At 37.9% G+C, this 18034-nt stretch overlaps 1 protein-coding gene across 4 annotated transcripts in view; it reads left to right on the top strand.

Annotated features, from left to right (window-relative positions):
* The window catches only part of KIF13B (kinesin family member 13B), a 125858-nt gene that overhangs the window by 88204 nt on the left and 19620 nt on the right, over positions 1 to 18034 (top strand). For 3 of the 4 annotated variants that reach the window (XM_085305662.1, XM_085305661.1, XM_085305664.1), the window contains exons 25-35: positions 14 to 160; positions 2601 to 2630; positions 4401 to 4500; positions 4828 to 4954; positions 6522 to 6577; positions 8003 to 8127; positions 9302 to 9478; positions 11102 to 11194; positions 12119 to 12271; positions 13189 to 13266; positions 13951 to 14004. In XM_085305662.1, the coding sequence (XP_085161788.1) occupies positions 14 to 160; positions 2601 to 2630; positions 4401 to 4500; positions 4828 to 4954; positions 6522 to 6577; positions 8003 to 8127; positions 9302 to 9478; positions 11102 to 11194; positions 12119 to 12271; positions 13189 to 13266; positions 13951 to 14004 (1140 nt within the window). The remainder of the gene's footprint in view (positions 1 to 13; positions 161 to 2600; positions 2631 to 4400; positions 4501 to 4827; positions 4955 to 6521; positions 6578 to 8002; positions 8128 to 9301; positions 9479 to 11101; positions 11195 to 12118; positions 12272 to 13188; positions 13267 to 13950; positions 14005 to 18034) is intronic. The other variant, XM_085305663.1, reaches the window with a different exon arrangement.

Genomic DNA, 18034 nt, shown 5'->3' with positions numbered 1-18034 from the left:
TTCCCTTGTTCAGGGGCAGTCTCGACGAGTTCAAGTTGAAGTGAGATCTGTACAGGAGTCCGGGACCTTGCCACTAATGGAGGAATCCATATTATCCATTGGAATTGGGTGTGTTCAAATAAAGCATGTTAAGCCACAAAAAATACATGAAAATTATCAGGTAAGAGCCTGACGGTTTCTTCTCGCAACTGTGTTTCTTCTCAGCTACGGCTGTTTCCACAACTTGTAAAAACAACAGCGTTCTAAGTTTGTTTTTTTTATGTGCTCTATAAATGCATAAAGCAATGAAAAAAAACATCAGAACTGCTTTGACAGTGGTTTTAGAGGTTATCCAAGGTTGTGTAAATACAAAACTCTCTCTTCCAGGAAGTGTTGTGTAAGAACTTTCTCTTGATCAAAAATCATTTTTCCATGACAAATATAATATTTGTAAGACCACCTCATTCTGAAAAAAAAAAATCTGGAAATTCATTAGGAGTTTGTCTAGTAGATTTTACTTCAAGTATTGGATATGGCAGCAATTTTCAAAATGACTCAGTGAACGTATATTTTAATATTGTGGCATTAGAAACATTAGAATGATATGGGCCAATTGTTTTGATGGCGTCAGAAGCATTGAATCTCACCTTAAAGTGCAAGTATCTTGATCTATGTTTAGGGAGTGTGCTTCAGCTGGTGGTTATCTGATGATTTATGGTGAGGGCATGTTGCCTCCGTTTCCCTATTTCAGGAGGTTGTCTTAAGATGGTAATCTTACTTTAGTGCAGTTTRCTTTTCACCCAGCAGCTAAATGAAAAGTAGAGTCATTCCTGTGAGTTAGCAAGTCAAAATCCAGTGCAGCAGAACAGCCTTTTCTTGGACTTGCTTGATTAGCTGCCTTGCTTGAGACAAGGGCGACTACACGYCTGTCGGTTTTGAGGCTATCTCCCAGCTTTCCATAATCTCTCTCCCCCATTGCTTCAGTGTGTCTCTGTTCCCCTTTTTGCTTAATCAGTATCAGTTTTGCATTTGTGAGGGCTGAAGTGGTTGGGCTGGAGTTATCTCCTAACCTCAGCAATCCCTTATTCCCTGTGTGTCAGGGCATAAAAGGGACACTTTCTKCCGTCATTAGAGAAATCCCACTTCTCCACGGTGTCCCAGGCAGACTGTGCCGTTTATTTCCCCATTCTGCTTATGCTCGTGGCTCTGCTTGCATGCTTCCAAACTCCCCTTCCCTCACAGCAGTTCCCGATACCCACCAGCCCCTAGAGCAAGTACACCCTTTTACTCTCCTCAGCTGAGCAGATTTCTTAAGACTCTCTTGTCCTGAGATGATGGATTCGTTTCTTGAAAAGTTTCTTGAAAGCTGTGGCTGTTAAACGCCCCGTTTTTGCCCGTTTTCTAAGGAAACAAGTCCCAGGTGAGCATCCAGGCTGTCTCATGCTTTTTCTTCCCCAGATAATTTCTGATCTGTTGACGAGTTTCAACTATATCTGGTGGAGCTGACAATCCACAAAGTATTAAGTTCTTTCAAGAAAAAAGACTGTACTTAAGCTCCCCTTGAGAGAGAGAGACTAGTGAGCTGTCCCTGAAGCTGATAACTCACGGGGGAAAGAACTGTTGAAAACGAAGTTTCATTAGTGCTGCTTACGTTAACCCTTGGACTTGAACATCTGGATTTTTAATCTCCATATTTGCATATCTCTGTCTCAAGTGAAAYGGTATCTATGGACTGTGAAAGATATTTTAAAGCCTTGAACTAAGAAAATGCCTCTTCTGTATAGCTTTTTAGTTCTAACTTAGCTAGATTTTTGCTTTCATTACTAAGGTACTGAAGTAAACTCTAGTGGCTTGTTATTACTTAAATAGGTGAGTAATAACCCAGTKAGGACTGGAGCCTGCTTTTTTGTTCACTGTGCAGAGTGACAGTCCAGCTTACTGTCATTGCAAATGGCTAAGCCTGTGATGCATGTCAGGAACGAAAGGTGGTGTCTCCCATCAGACAATAACGGAAATCAAAATGTCTAARGTCTACGTTGTGACTGGTGGTGGGGCAGGCACTGTTATTCGAACCGTCTAACAGTTGGCTTAGGTGTTTACAATTTTTCTTCTCTAAATGCTAAGGCAARCTTACCTGCAATCCCTTATGGCAGACTTTGATTTTCAGTGCCTGCTGTAGTATTCCTGCTTAACTTTTACAGGTAAAACAGTAGATGTTTCTTTACTGTCCAAGCTCAACAGGTTCCAAGCTGTTTCACTGTAACTGCCATTTCTTTCCCAGGGCAAATTAAATATCTCACTTTCTTCCAATTGAAAAGAATTCTAGTAGTATTAGTTCTGTTGTTTGGAGGGATTATTTTTCCATTGCAGTAGTTGGATTTTTTTAGTTTACATGTTTGGACCAGCTGATAGCAGTTAATCTTTGGTACCCTCCCAGACCAGTTCAAAAAGGAAAACCTGGTAGCAGGGATAAGAGTCACTGTTTTAATTCTGTGGTCTTACCATTGCTAAATTTGGACTTTTATTGAAATGTTGCTTAAAATAGTTGTACTTTTTGCATTCTGTGTGTTTCCTGCTATCAAAAAAAATTTAATGACATGGCTTTGTGTGTTTTGGCCTAGGAAGAAGAGGATGACATGGACAGTTATCAGGTAAAGATTTTCAGTTCTCTTTTACTAGAAATGCAGATATTTTGGCATAAAAATGTATTAGAGGAGGATTAGCATTTTTATCTTGACTGCACTGATTGGATACATGGACAGATTTCTCTCCAAAGAAATAAAAGCCTGAGAACTACATAAATTATTATGCTACAAAGCCATATGGTGGGGTCAAGAGGAGGCGGGCAAAGAGCAAGATGCCTTAGTGTATATTTCCAAAACAAAATCCAATTGCTTCTCCTTTTCTGCATTTTGGGGGAAGAGTTCTCCCTTCTCAGCAAACTATGAGTAGGTTAAGATTTTCTATGTTAAGAGCAAGAATAAGCATGGCGACATTGAAGATGCAATCAAATTCTTCATGCTATTTCATCTTATGAATGTGCTATGTATGTATATTATGTCACAGTTATTTGAGCCTTACAGGAGAAGTGATGAGACACAATATCTATGAGACATTTTCATCTGCTTGTGAATAACTTTAACAAAAGCACATTATCGTCATTGTTGTAGATCCCAATTTGTATAATGTGAGCAACAAGAGATTTAGGTTTAATACTCTCTGACAAATTGCAACATACTTTTAGGGATCTCCAGGTGAGTAATACAAATGTAGTTTATAGTCTTGCATCCACCCATTTTTCTTGACAATGTATTTGTTTTAGTTTGATGTGGAATGAATCTGAACTGCTCTTGCCATAGAAGAGGCTTGCCTGAAGGCATCCCAGAGCTGATAGCTCATCTTTGTGGCACCCAACATGCTGCATGTGGAGTATCCTTCATCATTTCTGAGCATCTCCACATCTGAGACAAACAAGCTGAATGTTCTTAAGCATACTGAGGGGGTTTTTGAAGGACATTAGCACTTCAGAAAAAATACTCAGAAAGATTGGGGTGCAAATGCCGTAACTAGGAACAGTGGCACAATGCTGCGCAGGGATGGATTCCTAATATGAGGGTGGTAAACACCGAGCATGAATGGTGAGTCGAGAATACTGACTAGGATCTCTAACTTTCCCACGTTAGAGTTTAGTGAGTCCTAGACTAGGGCAAAGAAGATTTATAAAGTGAAATTTGCTTCTTTGAGTACTGGGCAGTACAAAATAACAGCTAGAGAAAAAGACACATCTCAGGCCGGCAAGCAAAAAGTATATTAAGAGAAATGTGAAAAGTTAAGGGATCGGAGCATTGAACGTACAAGGAAAAGCTGAGAGAACTGGAATTGCTCAGCTTTGATGAGGTCTTTACTGAGCCTTCTCAGTGTGTATAAATGGGAGAGAATAAAGAAGACTGAGTTAGACTTTTCTCAGTGGTATCCAATGAAGAGACAAGAAAAAGTAAGCAAAAAATGAAATATGGGAAATTCACTTAAAAATAAGATTTTTTTTTCCCTTTTGAACTGTGAGAGCAGTCAGAAACTGGAATTGGTTTCCCAGAAAGGTTGTGGATTTTCCATCCTTGGAGATACTCAAGCCCTGAGCAAGTTTCTGTAGTTGACCCTGCCTGAGCAGTGGGGCTTGGACTAGACGATCTGCGGAGGTCCCTTCCAAACTCAGCTATTCTGTGATTCTGTGTATATTGTCTTGTAAAAAAGGAAATAATGGATAAGAGCTAAGTGATTTGTTCGAGGTGTTTTCTATCTTTCTTATATGATGTTCGTTGGATGCAGTGTGAGCAGCAGGATTGAAGAAATGTRTAAGCGACAAACAGTAAACATTGGCTTTCCTGGGCCGGTATTTAGCATGACTCCTTTCCTCTTTGCAGGACAGGGATTTGGAGAGGCTGCGTCGGAAATGGCTGTGTGCCTTAACAAAGCGCCAGGAATATCTTGATCAGCAATTGCAAAAACTTGTTGGGAAATCTGGTAAGCAAATTATTATTACGGGTAATGACAGTAATAGGTTGAGACACACATGCGCACACACTCTCTTTCTCTTATTATATTGTAAAATTTTAGACAGTAGGTTAATGGAGGGTTGAATCTTTGAACTCACTAGTAATTTGTGTACTGGAGGTACAGGCCCATGTAAAACTGTCATTCCTGAACGCTGAGTTTGTGTTCTGTGTGTGCTAAATACATACCTGAGCAGAGCAGGGTTTATTCTGTTACAGTGGTTTATCATAAACACATGATAAAGACACTGAATAGGAAACGATCTCTGTTGTCCTGACTGGCATCCTACCTCTCCAGATAAAACAGAAGACGATGCAGATCGGGAGGCACAGCTTTTAGAGATGAGGCTAACCCTTACTGAAGAAAGAAATGCTGTAATGGTTCCTTCTGCTGGCAGTGGGATCCCTGGAGCTCCAGCAGAGTGGTATGGACATACATTGCCATGTACCAGAATGAATGTAAAAATGATGCATGGCCTGTTCCTGGCTTGAATTCTTGACATTTTTTACTTTCCCTAACCTGGACTCCATATGCTGTATGAGCAAAGTTGTTAAAATTAGTGCTCTTGCTTAAATTATTTTATTAGGTTGTGTATTTGAAATCCAGAAATGCTATTTAGTAAACTATACTATTATTGATCAGAGTATAATTATGACCTTCTAAAGAAACGGAATCAATATTTATTACCGCTGCACTTACCATTTTAAAAAATTAGCTAATATGTTAATTACCTAGTTCATTCACTTAAAAGGCTGCTCCGTCATAATAAAACTGCATCTACAGGAGCATTTTGTTGTGCTCCTGGTTTAAGCACAAAGTCTGTTTAGTCAGCAAGTGTTGCATGTAATTTTCTAAACATTAAAAATAGTAAATTATGCTAAACTGAGATTACCGTACTGTAGCAGCTGTGAGTAACAACTGCAGATAAGGAAGCAAGGCTGCTTTGCTTCTAACCTCTTGTCTTCAGTTGCTCTCAACTTTCTGAATTTTTTTTCTGAACAAGCCTCTAACAATATTTATTGATGGAATTGAATATCGTGGAATTTCAAGCTGAGGCTTGTTTAAAACTAGTACTTCTGAAACATAGAAATGGCAAATACTTTGTTAGTGATACTTAAGTCAACTTTCACATTAAAGTATTTGAGGAGCTTTGAAAACAGTGCTCATGTAAGAAGCTTACTTAAGGAAGATTCTGTTTTAAACGTTTTTGCCCCAAAGAAAGTGTTCAAAATGATTCAAGCACCTTATACATTACATAAGACTCCAGCCTGCTCTTGTTCACCATAAAATTCAGTCGGTCCATGTTGATGGTTGATGAGATTTCTACAGCCTTTCTACAGTTAAGGTTACATCAAGGTTTGTTTAAGAATGTTTTTCGTGCTTCATACTAGATTTTTAGTACATCATTAATGTTGTGAGGCTTAAAAGTGCAAGACCACAGAATATTAATTTTAAAAACAACAACAACAAAAAAAGTGTTACTACTTTATCCACATTATGAAAGATATACGTTATATGGCTGTTTTGATTGTTAAATGTGTGTGTTTAACAAGAAATAGTAACAAATGTGTAGTGTGGCAGCATCAGTGTTGGTTTAAAACTTTAGTGCTGGATTTTCTGACTCTAAATGCTCGTCCTCACTGACATCACTAATGCAGAGAGTTTTGTGTTTAATAAATGTGCATGTCAGAATAAATAAACTTAATTTTGCTATTAGCATTTTAGAGGGAAAAGAGCATTTCTGAAAGCAGAGGTCAAAGAAAATAATAATTGTAAGAGAGCTGGTATAAAAGAAGTACCAATTTAGTTGACTCTCTCTGAATCTGCAACAGTAAATTAAAATAAAGCTGTTCGCCAAGGTTATCATTGGCCTGACCTACAATTGCAGCTGTACTGAATGTAATATACTGTGGACTTGTACCATCAGGTACGTGTGCTGAGTAAATCTGTGTTAGTTTAAATGCCACTATTGTCCCCATTTTACGTTTTAGGACTCCAGTACCTGGTATGGAAACTCACATTCCTGTTATTTTCCTTGACTTGAATGGTAAGTGGTTTTTAAAAGGGCAGAGTGCTTTGAAACAAACTTTGTATAACCAGTATTGTAGCACGAGCGAGCTAGTAAGATGAAGAAATGCCTGGAATGACAGGTAGGTTAGTTTAAGACTGTGCTTATTTCATCGAGACATATTGTTTAGTGTTTCAAAATGCAGAGCATTATGTATGGAATTAACTKTATACTTTAATAATCCCTGTATTGTGCAGATATTTAATAAGAGAAATAGTAGAAGGAGTAAACCTGAGGGGCTGAATGACAAAAGCCAGTGTAAATGAAAAATAATCATTGRGACTGCTTCTTCTGGGGTCTCACAAGGATATAGCACTGATGCTATATAGTATCTTTATTAATGACTAAGAAGAAAATGTGAAGTGACTGCTAGTAATGTCTGTGTATCACAAAAATGTGGCATGATAAGCTCAAACTGATTTTGCAGAGTGATTTGAGAGTTTGCAGAGTGTTCTGGCTTTCCTTAAACAGTGTTTGTTTTAATACATCCAAACACATGGTCCAATCTGAACAACATATTTAGCAGACTCTTTTATCAAAGATGAGAAACAATAACCAAGAAATTGGCAACCCTAAATTAAATCCAGGGGGCCAGCAGTGGCTAATCAGCTGAACAAATCCTTCTTACGTTGTTGAAAGAGGGCTAAAACTTGAATTAGAAGCATCAGGTAAGAATGTGAMGGTGGAATTTTGCCTGTCACATTAACACCTTTGCTATGATTTCATTTACAGCTTATATAACAATGTGCTTTTTGAGATACATGAAATGGCTTCAGAGAGGAGCTAGTTAATAATAATTAATAGTGAGAGACTCAAGCCAGAACAGGTTGAGCTTCTTCTCAAAGACCAGATTAAGGATTTGTTTCATCACAATCTAAAAATACTGTATTTTTATTTGTTCAACCTGCAGCTTATCTTTTTTTAAAAAAGGAAAAAAAGGAAAAGAGATAAACTAATACTAAACTTGGTATTAGTAATGTAYTTGGTATGATTGAGCAGTAGTGCTGATAATATACCTGTGGGCAAGGAGGAGATGTTCACAAGTGAGTAAGGTTCTTCTCTCCCTGTAGCCTCTTCTTTTCTCCCCATAGGATCTTACCTCTGTCTTCAATATCCTACACAGTTGGTTGTAACTAACTTGGCACCTGCTTCAAACACAATTGTAAGTTCCACAGAACAGAGGATTTTATAAGGCACGCTTCAGTCTCAGTATACCGAAACGTGTGTGCTCACTTTCTGTATAAAACTGTATAATTAAAAGCAGGAACTTTTCTTATGTAAGTAGACTGCAGTATCCGAGCTGGCAGTTGGTGATGAAAATGTGAATTAATGACTTCTCAGATGTTCTTTACAAAAGTAATTGCTTTTTGTCTCTTAACCTTCTWCATCCACCTTTGTTTCTAGCTGATGACTTCAGTTCCCAAGATAATCTCGACGACCCAGAAGCAGGTGGGTGGGATGCTACTCTTGTTGCAGAAGAGGAGGAGGAATTCTTTGAACTGCAGATTGTAAAGCATCATGATAGTGAGGTAAGCAGAGACACAGACTAGATTATTTAGCTCACGAGTCTTTTAGTTGTTCTCCTGAGAACAAATATCAAAGATGGCTTATGAACTATATGATACATCTCTTGTTGAGATGTACTCAGCTCTTGAGGAATTGAACCATGAAAAAAAAGAAAAAGAAAAGAAAAGGAGAATTCAGCAGTCTTCCTTCACCTAAACCCAGACATTATAAATACTTGAAATTCTGAGTTTTTATTAAACTTAAACAGACAAAAAACGCAAGCAAATTGGAATATTGAAGTGCGCAACTGGGAAGCCAAACAATCTTAACAGTAACTATGGATTAAGGCCTTTAACTGTGGCTAGTTGTATTCATTACGCCCCATGTTACAACATAGCTCACAGTTTTACAGGGGGGAGCGATCTGCTTTATTAGACTGAGATGTTCATGTCACATATCTTGCTGTATGTTGTTTTTCTTTTAATTGAAAGTTTTAGTTTTAATTGGTGGCTTGTTAATTCTTACTGTTGGTTTGGAATAATATCTATGACTTTTTTTTTCCCCTTAACTTCTTACCCTGAAACTTATTTCTTTTTAGTGTTCTTAGAGGAGCTTTATTCCAGGTGATCTTCGGGTTTTTTGGTTGTTGGTTTTGTTGTTTTGTTTTAAAGCCTGGAAAGATTGCTACTGGACTGTTTTTCTTATGACTTGCAGATAAGCCATATAAACTTTGTGCAATATTTAACCTTCAGGAAAATTCCGACTTCTGTTGTATTGCTACAACTGCTTCAGCAAAGTTATTTCTTAAATACTGAATGAATAGTTTTCATGTAGTATAATGGAAGAATTTCATTGCAATCTCTGTTGCTCTCTGTCTTATTTTATTAAATTAGGCCAAGTGGTCCTATAGTTCTGCATGTTTTAAAATTTGTTATGATCTTGGGGATTCAGAGATCTTCCCAGAGTTTGAGCAAGTTGGCATTTTTAATCCCAACATCTTCACTTGGCAAACTAATACTGATTTTTTTTTTAATGACCTCTTCTAAAATGCAGACATTTTTCTTCATAGGGAGTGAACCGGAGAAGCTGGTTCTCAGAATTTATGTATTATGTATTTTTGTTAATTATGCTTAATTAATTACAGTTAATTATACTCCTAATTATGCTTATTAGAGGATACATTTTTTTCCTTTGCAGGTGAAAGCAGAAGCCTCATGGGATTCCACAGTCCATGACTGTATCCAGCTCAGTAAAGGAACAGCAGCAGATGAAAGAGTTTACCTTATTGTGAGAGCCACTGTCCAGCTCAGCCATCCTGCAGAAATGCAATTAGTGTTACGCAAGCGCATCTGTGTTAATGTTTATGGCAGACAGGTATATCTTTTATAATCCTTCACATTTTCACTCTGCCCCAGGTTTATCAGTGCTTCAAGAAGGGAAGGCTGTGATCTGTGAAAAACGCTGCTAGAAATATATTAACTGCTTGCAGAGAGACTCCAAGATGACAAGTAATCTTCACAGTATCTTCAATACTGGATGATGCTGCAGCCTTTCTTTAAAGGCTGATGTGTAACATGGAATATGAGAGATTATCTTTGCGTTTCAGTATTATTTGTGTTAACTACTCAGTAATTGTCTTATCCCCAATCACTAAAAAGTGGAAAGAGTTAACTTTTCATGAGCTTGGAATTCGTGTTTTGCAAAAACTGTATATCAGAAGAAAGCTGTGTGTTTTCCTATTCCTACAGTATGTTCCTAGATTATTGATAACTATTTCTATGTATATTTGTGTATCCAAGTATAACCATTCATGCTTGAGACACAAATATTTAAGGATAAGCTGGCAATGGTTGGAGAAAGGGTTCCCTGTGTAATTCCTCAGTTAGTCACTTTTGGTTCTTTGTATTTTCCAGTTGGCTTATTCCCTTATGATCCTGTATAGGTAAAAGCAGGATGTTTGACAAATGGAAAGTAGGTTGTGATTTCATTTGGAGCAACAGATCCTGAAAATTATTTTATTGTTGAGGAAGAGGACGGGAAGACAGAGACTCTGCTCGGCACTGTATCAGAATACAGCTTCCCATAGCAGTGATGATGGCAAAGCAGGAAGACAAAACTGCTGCTCTGTTTGCCCACCTGTAGTTAAAATGTGGGGCAAGAGCAGAACAGGTGTGGTCACATCCGGAAACCCTGTAGGCAACTCTGAACTGCTTTTAATGTTAGAAGTAAAAGAACTGCAGCTCCTGATGCCTTGGTTAGGCAAAAGCTTTTTCTGAGAAAGGGGACAGTGTGGGGTTTTTTTTTTTTTTTTTTTTTTTTTATTATTATTATTATTATGTAGAATGGGAAAAGCTTATTCAACGCATACATTGAGCCTGCCAAAAATTATAATTGTATTAAGTCTTCATCAATTCCATTTTCTACAGATTTAGTCAATGATGCTTTCTAACTATTACCCCACACATAATCTTCAGCTTTCTTGCTGGCTTTCTAAAAATTCTCATCGATAACCTTTCCTGGGTGTTTGTCTCAGCAGCATCTTTGAATGACTCATCTCTGCATTAATTCAACAGTCCAGTTCTTAACCCTGCAAGGCGCCAAGTCAGCATAAACAATGTCCATGCCCCCTTAAATCATTCTTCATAACGATCTCTTTGGTCAAGAATTTAATGCCTGTACTTGTCAATATTCAAGACAAGTCACCTAGGGCTCTACAAAATAAAAAAGATCTAGAACTAGCAAATGCTGTGTTCGCTAGTTAAGCGGTCACCTTGCAATGAAGGAAGTTAATCCTTTTTCTTCATGTAAAATAAAGACAAGCAAATGATTTCTCTCTGAGCTAAAATCTTATTCTACAAACTTGTCGGTTAGTCTTTGGATTTGAGCGTCTTCCTGGGTAAACTCTATTTACTTCAATTTACTTCAGTTGAAGTACACTAATTTTTTTTTTCTTAAAGGAAGAAATATTTTCTTTTTTTTCTTTTTTTTTTCCTGCAGGGTTTTGCACAGAGTTTTCTCAGAAGAATGTCTCACCGAAGTTCAATTCCTGGCTGTGGTGTCACCTTTGAGATAGTCTCAAATATTCCAGAGGTAAATAGGAATTCAAAATATCTGAAGTGGGCTAAGAATCTTTTTTGTTTATTCTGAGCAGGTTACCTCCTGCTGCTTCAAGCGCAAGTTATAGTTCTTATGAAAGATTAAGCAAATTTCTTTAAATGCTCCCTCATCAGTGTCACTATATGTTCTGTTGAGTGAAGATCTGTCTGCTTAAGTCCTCAAAGAACTGTGGGAGAGAAGTGAAAAAGGGAAAGAAAAATGGGTAGATGAAGTGCCTAATTTGAAATATAGGTAACATGAAAATAAGTTAAAAAAACTTTTGCCTTCTTCTATGTAATGTCTTGATYTAGCTCTTGATTTCTGAGCATGTTCATACTTTCCTTTAATGTTAATCCTTTCCTTCCAAACCAGTGCTCTGTCACTTGCACTTACAAGTGCTTGCAAAAACATTAACACGTGAAGAGCTGAAACCTTGATTGCTAATGCTGCCTGACTCCCTTTTGTTCGCTATATTTAGTGCTCTGTGCTGAATTGTTTCTGAAGCAATTTTTTAGTTGTAAGTTATTTGGCGTTTTGTTTTCCTCGTAGGAGAGAGAACATCTCAAATGTGTTTGAGTACTTTTTAATTACAAAAGATTCGAATGCAGTCCTTTGGTCAATCAATGGCAATGTCTCACTGAGAGACTCTCAAAAGGCAAGAACAATAACTACATACAGCCTGAGTGATGACTTCAGTAGGGGTAGGAGCACCCATCCAGTGTGTATTGCATAAGCTTCTTCAGTGCAATGAGGCTTRTATTCAGAAATCTCCAACAAGGTATCTGAATTTGCCCTTGCGCTGAAGGAAAAACAATGTTGAATCTCTCTTCCATGTTTTAAAAATGTTTTCTCTGCAGGACCAATGTGTGAGATTTTCCTTTTATTTAAAAAGGATGACATTTCTTACCTTTCTGCCAGGATGCACAGGGAGCTGAAGAGCGGGAAGCCCTTGCCAGAATGGCAGCCAATGTTGAAGATGCAGCTTCAGCTGATTCTGAAGCCTATATTGAGAAATATCTACGGAGCGTACTGGCTGTGGAGAACATTCTTACCTTGGATCGTCTGCGCCAGGTCTGTTTTTAAGGCTGTGGTGGAACAGCAGAGAATACACTTACTGAGAACACTGCATGGCAATGGAAATGTTCTCATAAGCACCTACAGTAGCCTAGAAAAGAAAAACAAAAAGACCACTTCACTTCACTACGTACCTCAGCTTTTCAAAGTGTGCCTGTGGCAAAAGTCCAAAGAAGCAAATGTGCAGAGGCAGATCTCTTTATAGAGATGTTCTCATTCAACTGCCTGTGACATGTATGGAACTGGAAGCTTTCTATCAAATGCACTGTCTGCTGTGGTTCCTTAATTTGTTTTTAAGACTGTACTTTGCTAATTATGGTTTGAGTTCTTGTTTCTAACTCTTGGGTAGAGCTCTTGTCATTTTGCATGTATTCTGCCATAGATAAAACCAAACCTGTTCTGTCAATAAAGAAGACAGTGATTGGGTTAATCCTAAGAACTGTGACTTGATCTGTTTACTAGAAAATACACGTGAGCAAAATACACATATTGAAAATTATTCTACTGGATCTAAATTATGCCAGCACAAAAGAAAGTTATGCAAAACAAGCCAGAGTATGTGCCTGCCCACTATAAATTAATGGTGAAGTGCAATGCACTCTTAAGTATTGAAAGCAAGTTCCCTGTCATGTGTAATTAGTTTAAAGGATTAAAATAAGAGCTCAGCTAGGAAAAGGAGTCTAAGTCTTTGCATCTGTTACAGTCATGTCATGGATTGAGAACCAGCTGTAAAATCCTGCCTGTGTCAATCAGCAAAATAAAACTTGTCCATTCTCAGACTTCTAACTCTAACTGTGTTATGTGCAATTATAGTACATTTTTGAGACAGAAGCCTGTGCAAAAAGACTCTTTAGACTAAACTACCCTGGGATAATTGAAGTTGGATTTTTTTTTTCTTTTTGTGTGGTTGGCAGGAAGTTGCTGTAAAGGAGCAGCTAATGGGAAAAGGAAAACTCTACCGGAGGAGCCTGAGCTCTCCCAATGTGAATCGGGTGAGTATTCAATGCTGGTATCTACAGCATAATGAGGGCAGCAAGACCAGCCTTTCACTTACAGGTCCCTATAATGCCAGAGTCACAGCGTACAGCAATGAATTTCCTTTTACTTGATCCTTTTATTTATCTGTGCTATTTATGAGCATGTAAATAGCTAAGCAGAGGCAAAACCTGCAAATGTTAATACTTCCATCACACAGGCTAGTATGCCTGACGCGTACTAGCATCCGCACAATCCAGACCATCTGAAAAAGCAGTGCAAAAGGAACTCTTGCAGTTATTTCAGAACACTGAATATTTTTCATCTAGATACCAAGTTGAAGATTTTTCCATCTTCCCTAGAAGTTTTGAAAGCAAATTACAAGTATTTAATGAATTAAACTTTGTAACAGCCTCTTACGGACATTACCTTTTCCTGTTTCGAACATAAGAAAAAGGAGACACCTTCTTGTCCAAAATCTGGAATCAAATGCTTTAGTGGACTAGAAATGAAAACTTTTTGCCAAACTCTGGCTCCTTTGCAGTCAGTAGTCAAGATTCACCTTATGTCTCCTGGTTTTCAGTTCTGCTTAAACTGCAAGATGGTTTCTTTTCACCCTTCTTTGTTTTTGTCGAAAGGTATATATTTATCTGTTGTTTAAGTTATGTAAGAAATAATTCTGCTTGCCTTAACCATTTCAGCTTTCTGGAAGCCGCCAAGATTTAGCTCCCCCCTATAACCTGAGCAGTAACCGAGTGAGTATCTGAAACTCTCCTGAGAAATACTCTATGGAAGAAATGTAGCTACAGTGACTGCATTATGTCAGTCTCAGGGGCATATGACAAGAAGTAGCTGTAAAAGATGGGGTACACCCTCATGCTCTTTATTATCCTCGGGGMTGTTCCTGGGACATTTTGGACATGCAGCGCTGGATCAGTCTGGCTTCCAGCTGTGAGCACTGCTGCCATCCACTGTGGGATGTACAGTGGCAGGCTCACGCTGAGCGGGTCAGGTTATGTGTAGCCACCTATTACACGGGAGTGTGTTTGTCAGGGAAAATTTTCTCATTGTCAGGCTTCAGAGCTCTTCTAAAGCTTTTACCTGGTAGGATACAAACCTTTCAGTAAGCAACAAATTTGGGCTCACATGTAAGTCCAGGTCCACCTTGAGGATAGAATAGAGACCCATACAGTGAGTCCCTGACCTTTACAAGGGAAACCAGCAATCTTAAGCTTAAGCAACCCCATTAAGCTCTATAAAAATAACAGTATAGATCAAAAGTGTTTCTTTAAAAAGAGAAAGATTAAACTTATTTTCCAAAGCCTAGATAAGCTGAAGTGCCTTCTCCTGATAAATATTCTGCCCAGCATGCATGTAGTCATTTTAAAAGGGAGAATCTGATGGTGACAAGACATTTTAATGCATAATGCAGTTGCATGGAATAATAGAATTTTGATGTAGTGCTCTAGCATTGGTTGCTAAATATGCTACATTTGATCCATGTGGAGAATACTAAAATATCTGCAGGTGATAAAGTGCTTATAGCAAGTTGTATATGGAGAGAACTGGAATGTTTCAATATTACAATTTTTATCTCAAAAATTAAAGATCTGAGTTCTTAATGATTTTTTATTATTTTTTTTCCTCCCTTCCCCTCAATAATTTCCCTCATTGCATGTTTCAGAGTCCAAAGGTCCCAGCAGAGGTAATGCATTAGGTCCACCTAATGAGTGAGATAATCATCTTATCTCACTATAAAGTTTATTTTGCTCACTTAAACGCTTTTACTTCCTGCTTTAAAGATGCTGCTGTTGGTGCCTCATTTGCATAGTACATGACAAATGAGTTTTTCCATTGAAAAGCCTGTCATTAAAGCAGTATAAAACTGGTACAAATGAGAGAACATTCTCCATCTTGGGTGCATCTTGTATCTTGTTACAGAGCTATAGCTATTTAGATACCACGTTTCACAGTTCTGTGGACATATAATGATGATAGTGTGAAGTATTTGCTATCTTCTATATTTTTTCTCTGATGTTAAGGCTTCCATCAGATGATTAAGTGTTAACAACTTTTGTTTTCTGGAAAAGAGTGAATTTAAATTAATACAGGGCCAATGGAGAAGATGTTTATCCTTTGTATCATGTTAATACTCTCAGAGGAATGGTCATCTCTCTAGCTGTACCAAGCTTTGGTTAATTGCAATTAATTGGTAGTGGTTTGCATGGGGTTTTGCAGCTCTTTGCCTTATTTGGTGTAACCACTGACAAGCACACTGTACTGCTATAAGATGGTGCTGAAATTGTGTAGCTTACCTCCCTGCTTGCAGCGTGCRTAATTTCGAAGCGCATGTTACCAGGACAGTGATGGTGATGGGAGCACGAACTTCTCTGTGAGAGATTTCCAATTCTAAACAGGCACCTGGTTGAGGTTTTTATATGGAGATAAATGGAAGTTTTTGTAACCRCTAGGAAATGCTACAAAAATTCATAAATGTTCATGTAACGCACAGACATTGTAAAGCAGACCGATGATCTTAATCCTATCTGTTTTAGCATAAGGCATCCAAGAAACAGCCTCACGTGCTAAGTTAGTTGTCTTTCAGCTAAGTTAGTTGTCTTTGTAACTTAGAGAGGAATTCAATGGGTATGTAAAAATAAGTCTTCTCCAGTGTTGATTTTTTTTTAACCAAGAATTTGGTTTTGCTTATAAGTGACTATAATAAGCCAATTTCAAGCAAGTGGTTTATTGGATCATAAGAAACATCAGTCACAGGGTAGTAATTGCATCCTGAATAGGGTGCAGCACTTACCTGTCAAGCCTGTATACTTTAATGTTAGGAGAAGCCCTGAGTAGTTTTCCAGGATCTTTCTCTTCTTAACTTTTATTCCATGTCTTAATTTTAATTCCATTACTTCATTTCTCTCTTTAGTTTTTATCTCATTATTTCTTGTATTGCTGCTATCTCTACCATGGATTTTTAGCTTTGTAGGAATGGTTCTTGAGTCTCATTCCTGTATTATATGCAAAGGACCATTCATACTGTTAAAGTTATCAGTATGGACCATAATTATCAGCACTACTAATTGCAAGGACTCGTTCCCCTGCAAACAAAGAATATAAAACAAGTTGGAATAAGAGGGAAAGGTGGTTTTGGTGCAACTAAAATAGGCAGATCAGAAAGTTTCCAGAATCAGGACCTACACTTAATAGCAATACAGCAAGAGTTGTCTTTTTGTTATTACACACATGGATGAGTGGTGACATTCTCCTCTGAAGAGCTGGAAAAGTCCTTCTCCTGGACCCAAGATGACAGTTGAGTTTGGCACATTTTTGAAGAATATTAAAGATTATCTCTGTGTACTGACACCAGAGGCCCAAAGACAGCTTTGTAGCAGAGAACTTCTAAAGAGCAGGCAAGCTCTAGTTTGTTTGGTTTGTTTTGGTTTTTGGTGGGTTTTTTTAGGATTTTTTTAAAAATAATGACTCATAAGCCTAAGCTAACTAACTAGACAAGAAAGAAGAGAGATACCTTCCAAATTAGCTTCAGAACACAGTGTTACATTTGTCTCTTGTTAGATTAGCAGAACTGTATGTGTTATTACCCCTCTGAGTTTTATTTGTTTGCTTAAATAAGAACAAGCTAATTCTAACTCCTGTTATCACTACAGATACAAAGTAGTTAGGGAAAGTGAGATGAATTCTGCTTCATCTTGCACATCGGCACCAGTGTCAGGTAAGGTGGGAGTACAGACTCTCTTAGTGCTGATTTAGGATACAGAGCTGGATTTTCACATTCCAGGATGCTTGCACTGGAAGTTTAAAAATTCAGCGCACTTTAAAATTGGATAACTTATGTGCACAAAGAATGGGAGATACATCTGACCTGTTTTACAGGTGTCCTTCTGCCTATAATTATAATGAAAAAAATCAGTTTGTTCTTAGAATACCTTGGCATTATAGCTATTGCTGTCTTTGATAGTTGTCTTTCCTTTCTGAAATGTCTAGCGGTTTGTAACTCAAAAGCTTTGTATCCAAAAGCCATGTGAAGAGGACAAGATTGTGTAACTTAATCTTCAGGTTTTACTGAAACCAGAGGCTTTTCACCAAATTGGTACCATRTAGATCAGTGGAAATAAATTCACTTTCTTCACTAGAACAGTGAGGAACTAAGGAAATTGGGCTGAAAAAAAAGCCCCTGTATGCTTTTTTGCTCTTACACATTTGTTTTGCTTAATCTCACGTCAATGTCTCCCAGACCCTCCCCAGGGCAACAAAATCAAACAGTATTTTAACATTCTTTGAGTTGTGCGACCTCCAAATACTCTTCTACTTTCTTTAAACTTCTTCAGCACCACTGAGCTGGGGCATCTATAGGAGGCAGAATTGTATGGAGATATTTTCCTCATCTGGATATAATATGAACTCTTTCTTATATTTTGATTTTCCTCCTGCAAACTAATTGCTCAGTGGGAGTCAGAGGAGACTTCAGTCCACCTACTGAAAGGGGAAGACAGTTTGATCATAGCCCAGAGTCTTTGGATCTTTCCATACTGCCTTAAGATGTCCACTGCAGTGTGGCAGAAAAGAAGGGCAGTTTCCGAAGCAGTATTTTGAATGAATGTAAGTGGGACAAGATTGCATGCATGAAGGCTACTGGAAAGAGACCTGTGCTAGCTGAAACATCATATAGCAGGAGCCTGAATAAGGGTTTCTGTGGAGTGGAATAGGAATACTTCTGCTGAAATATTTTGTGGAAAGAATTTGCCAGAAAGGCATGGCTTT

The sequence above is a fragment of the Rhea americana genome, unplaced genomic scaffold, assembly GCF_003343005.1.
Source record: "Rhea americana isolate MKP2758 unplaced genomic scaffold, rheAme1 scaffold_225, whole genome shotgun sequence".
Lineage (NCBI taxonomy): Eukaryota > Metazoa > Chordata > Aves > Rheiformes > Rheidae > Rhea > Rhea americana.
This window is presented reverse-complemented; position numbering and strand designations above follow the sequence as displayed.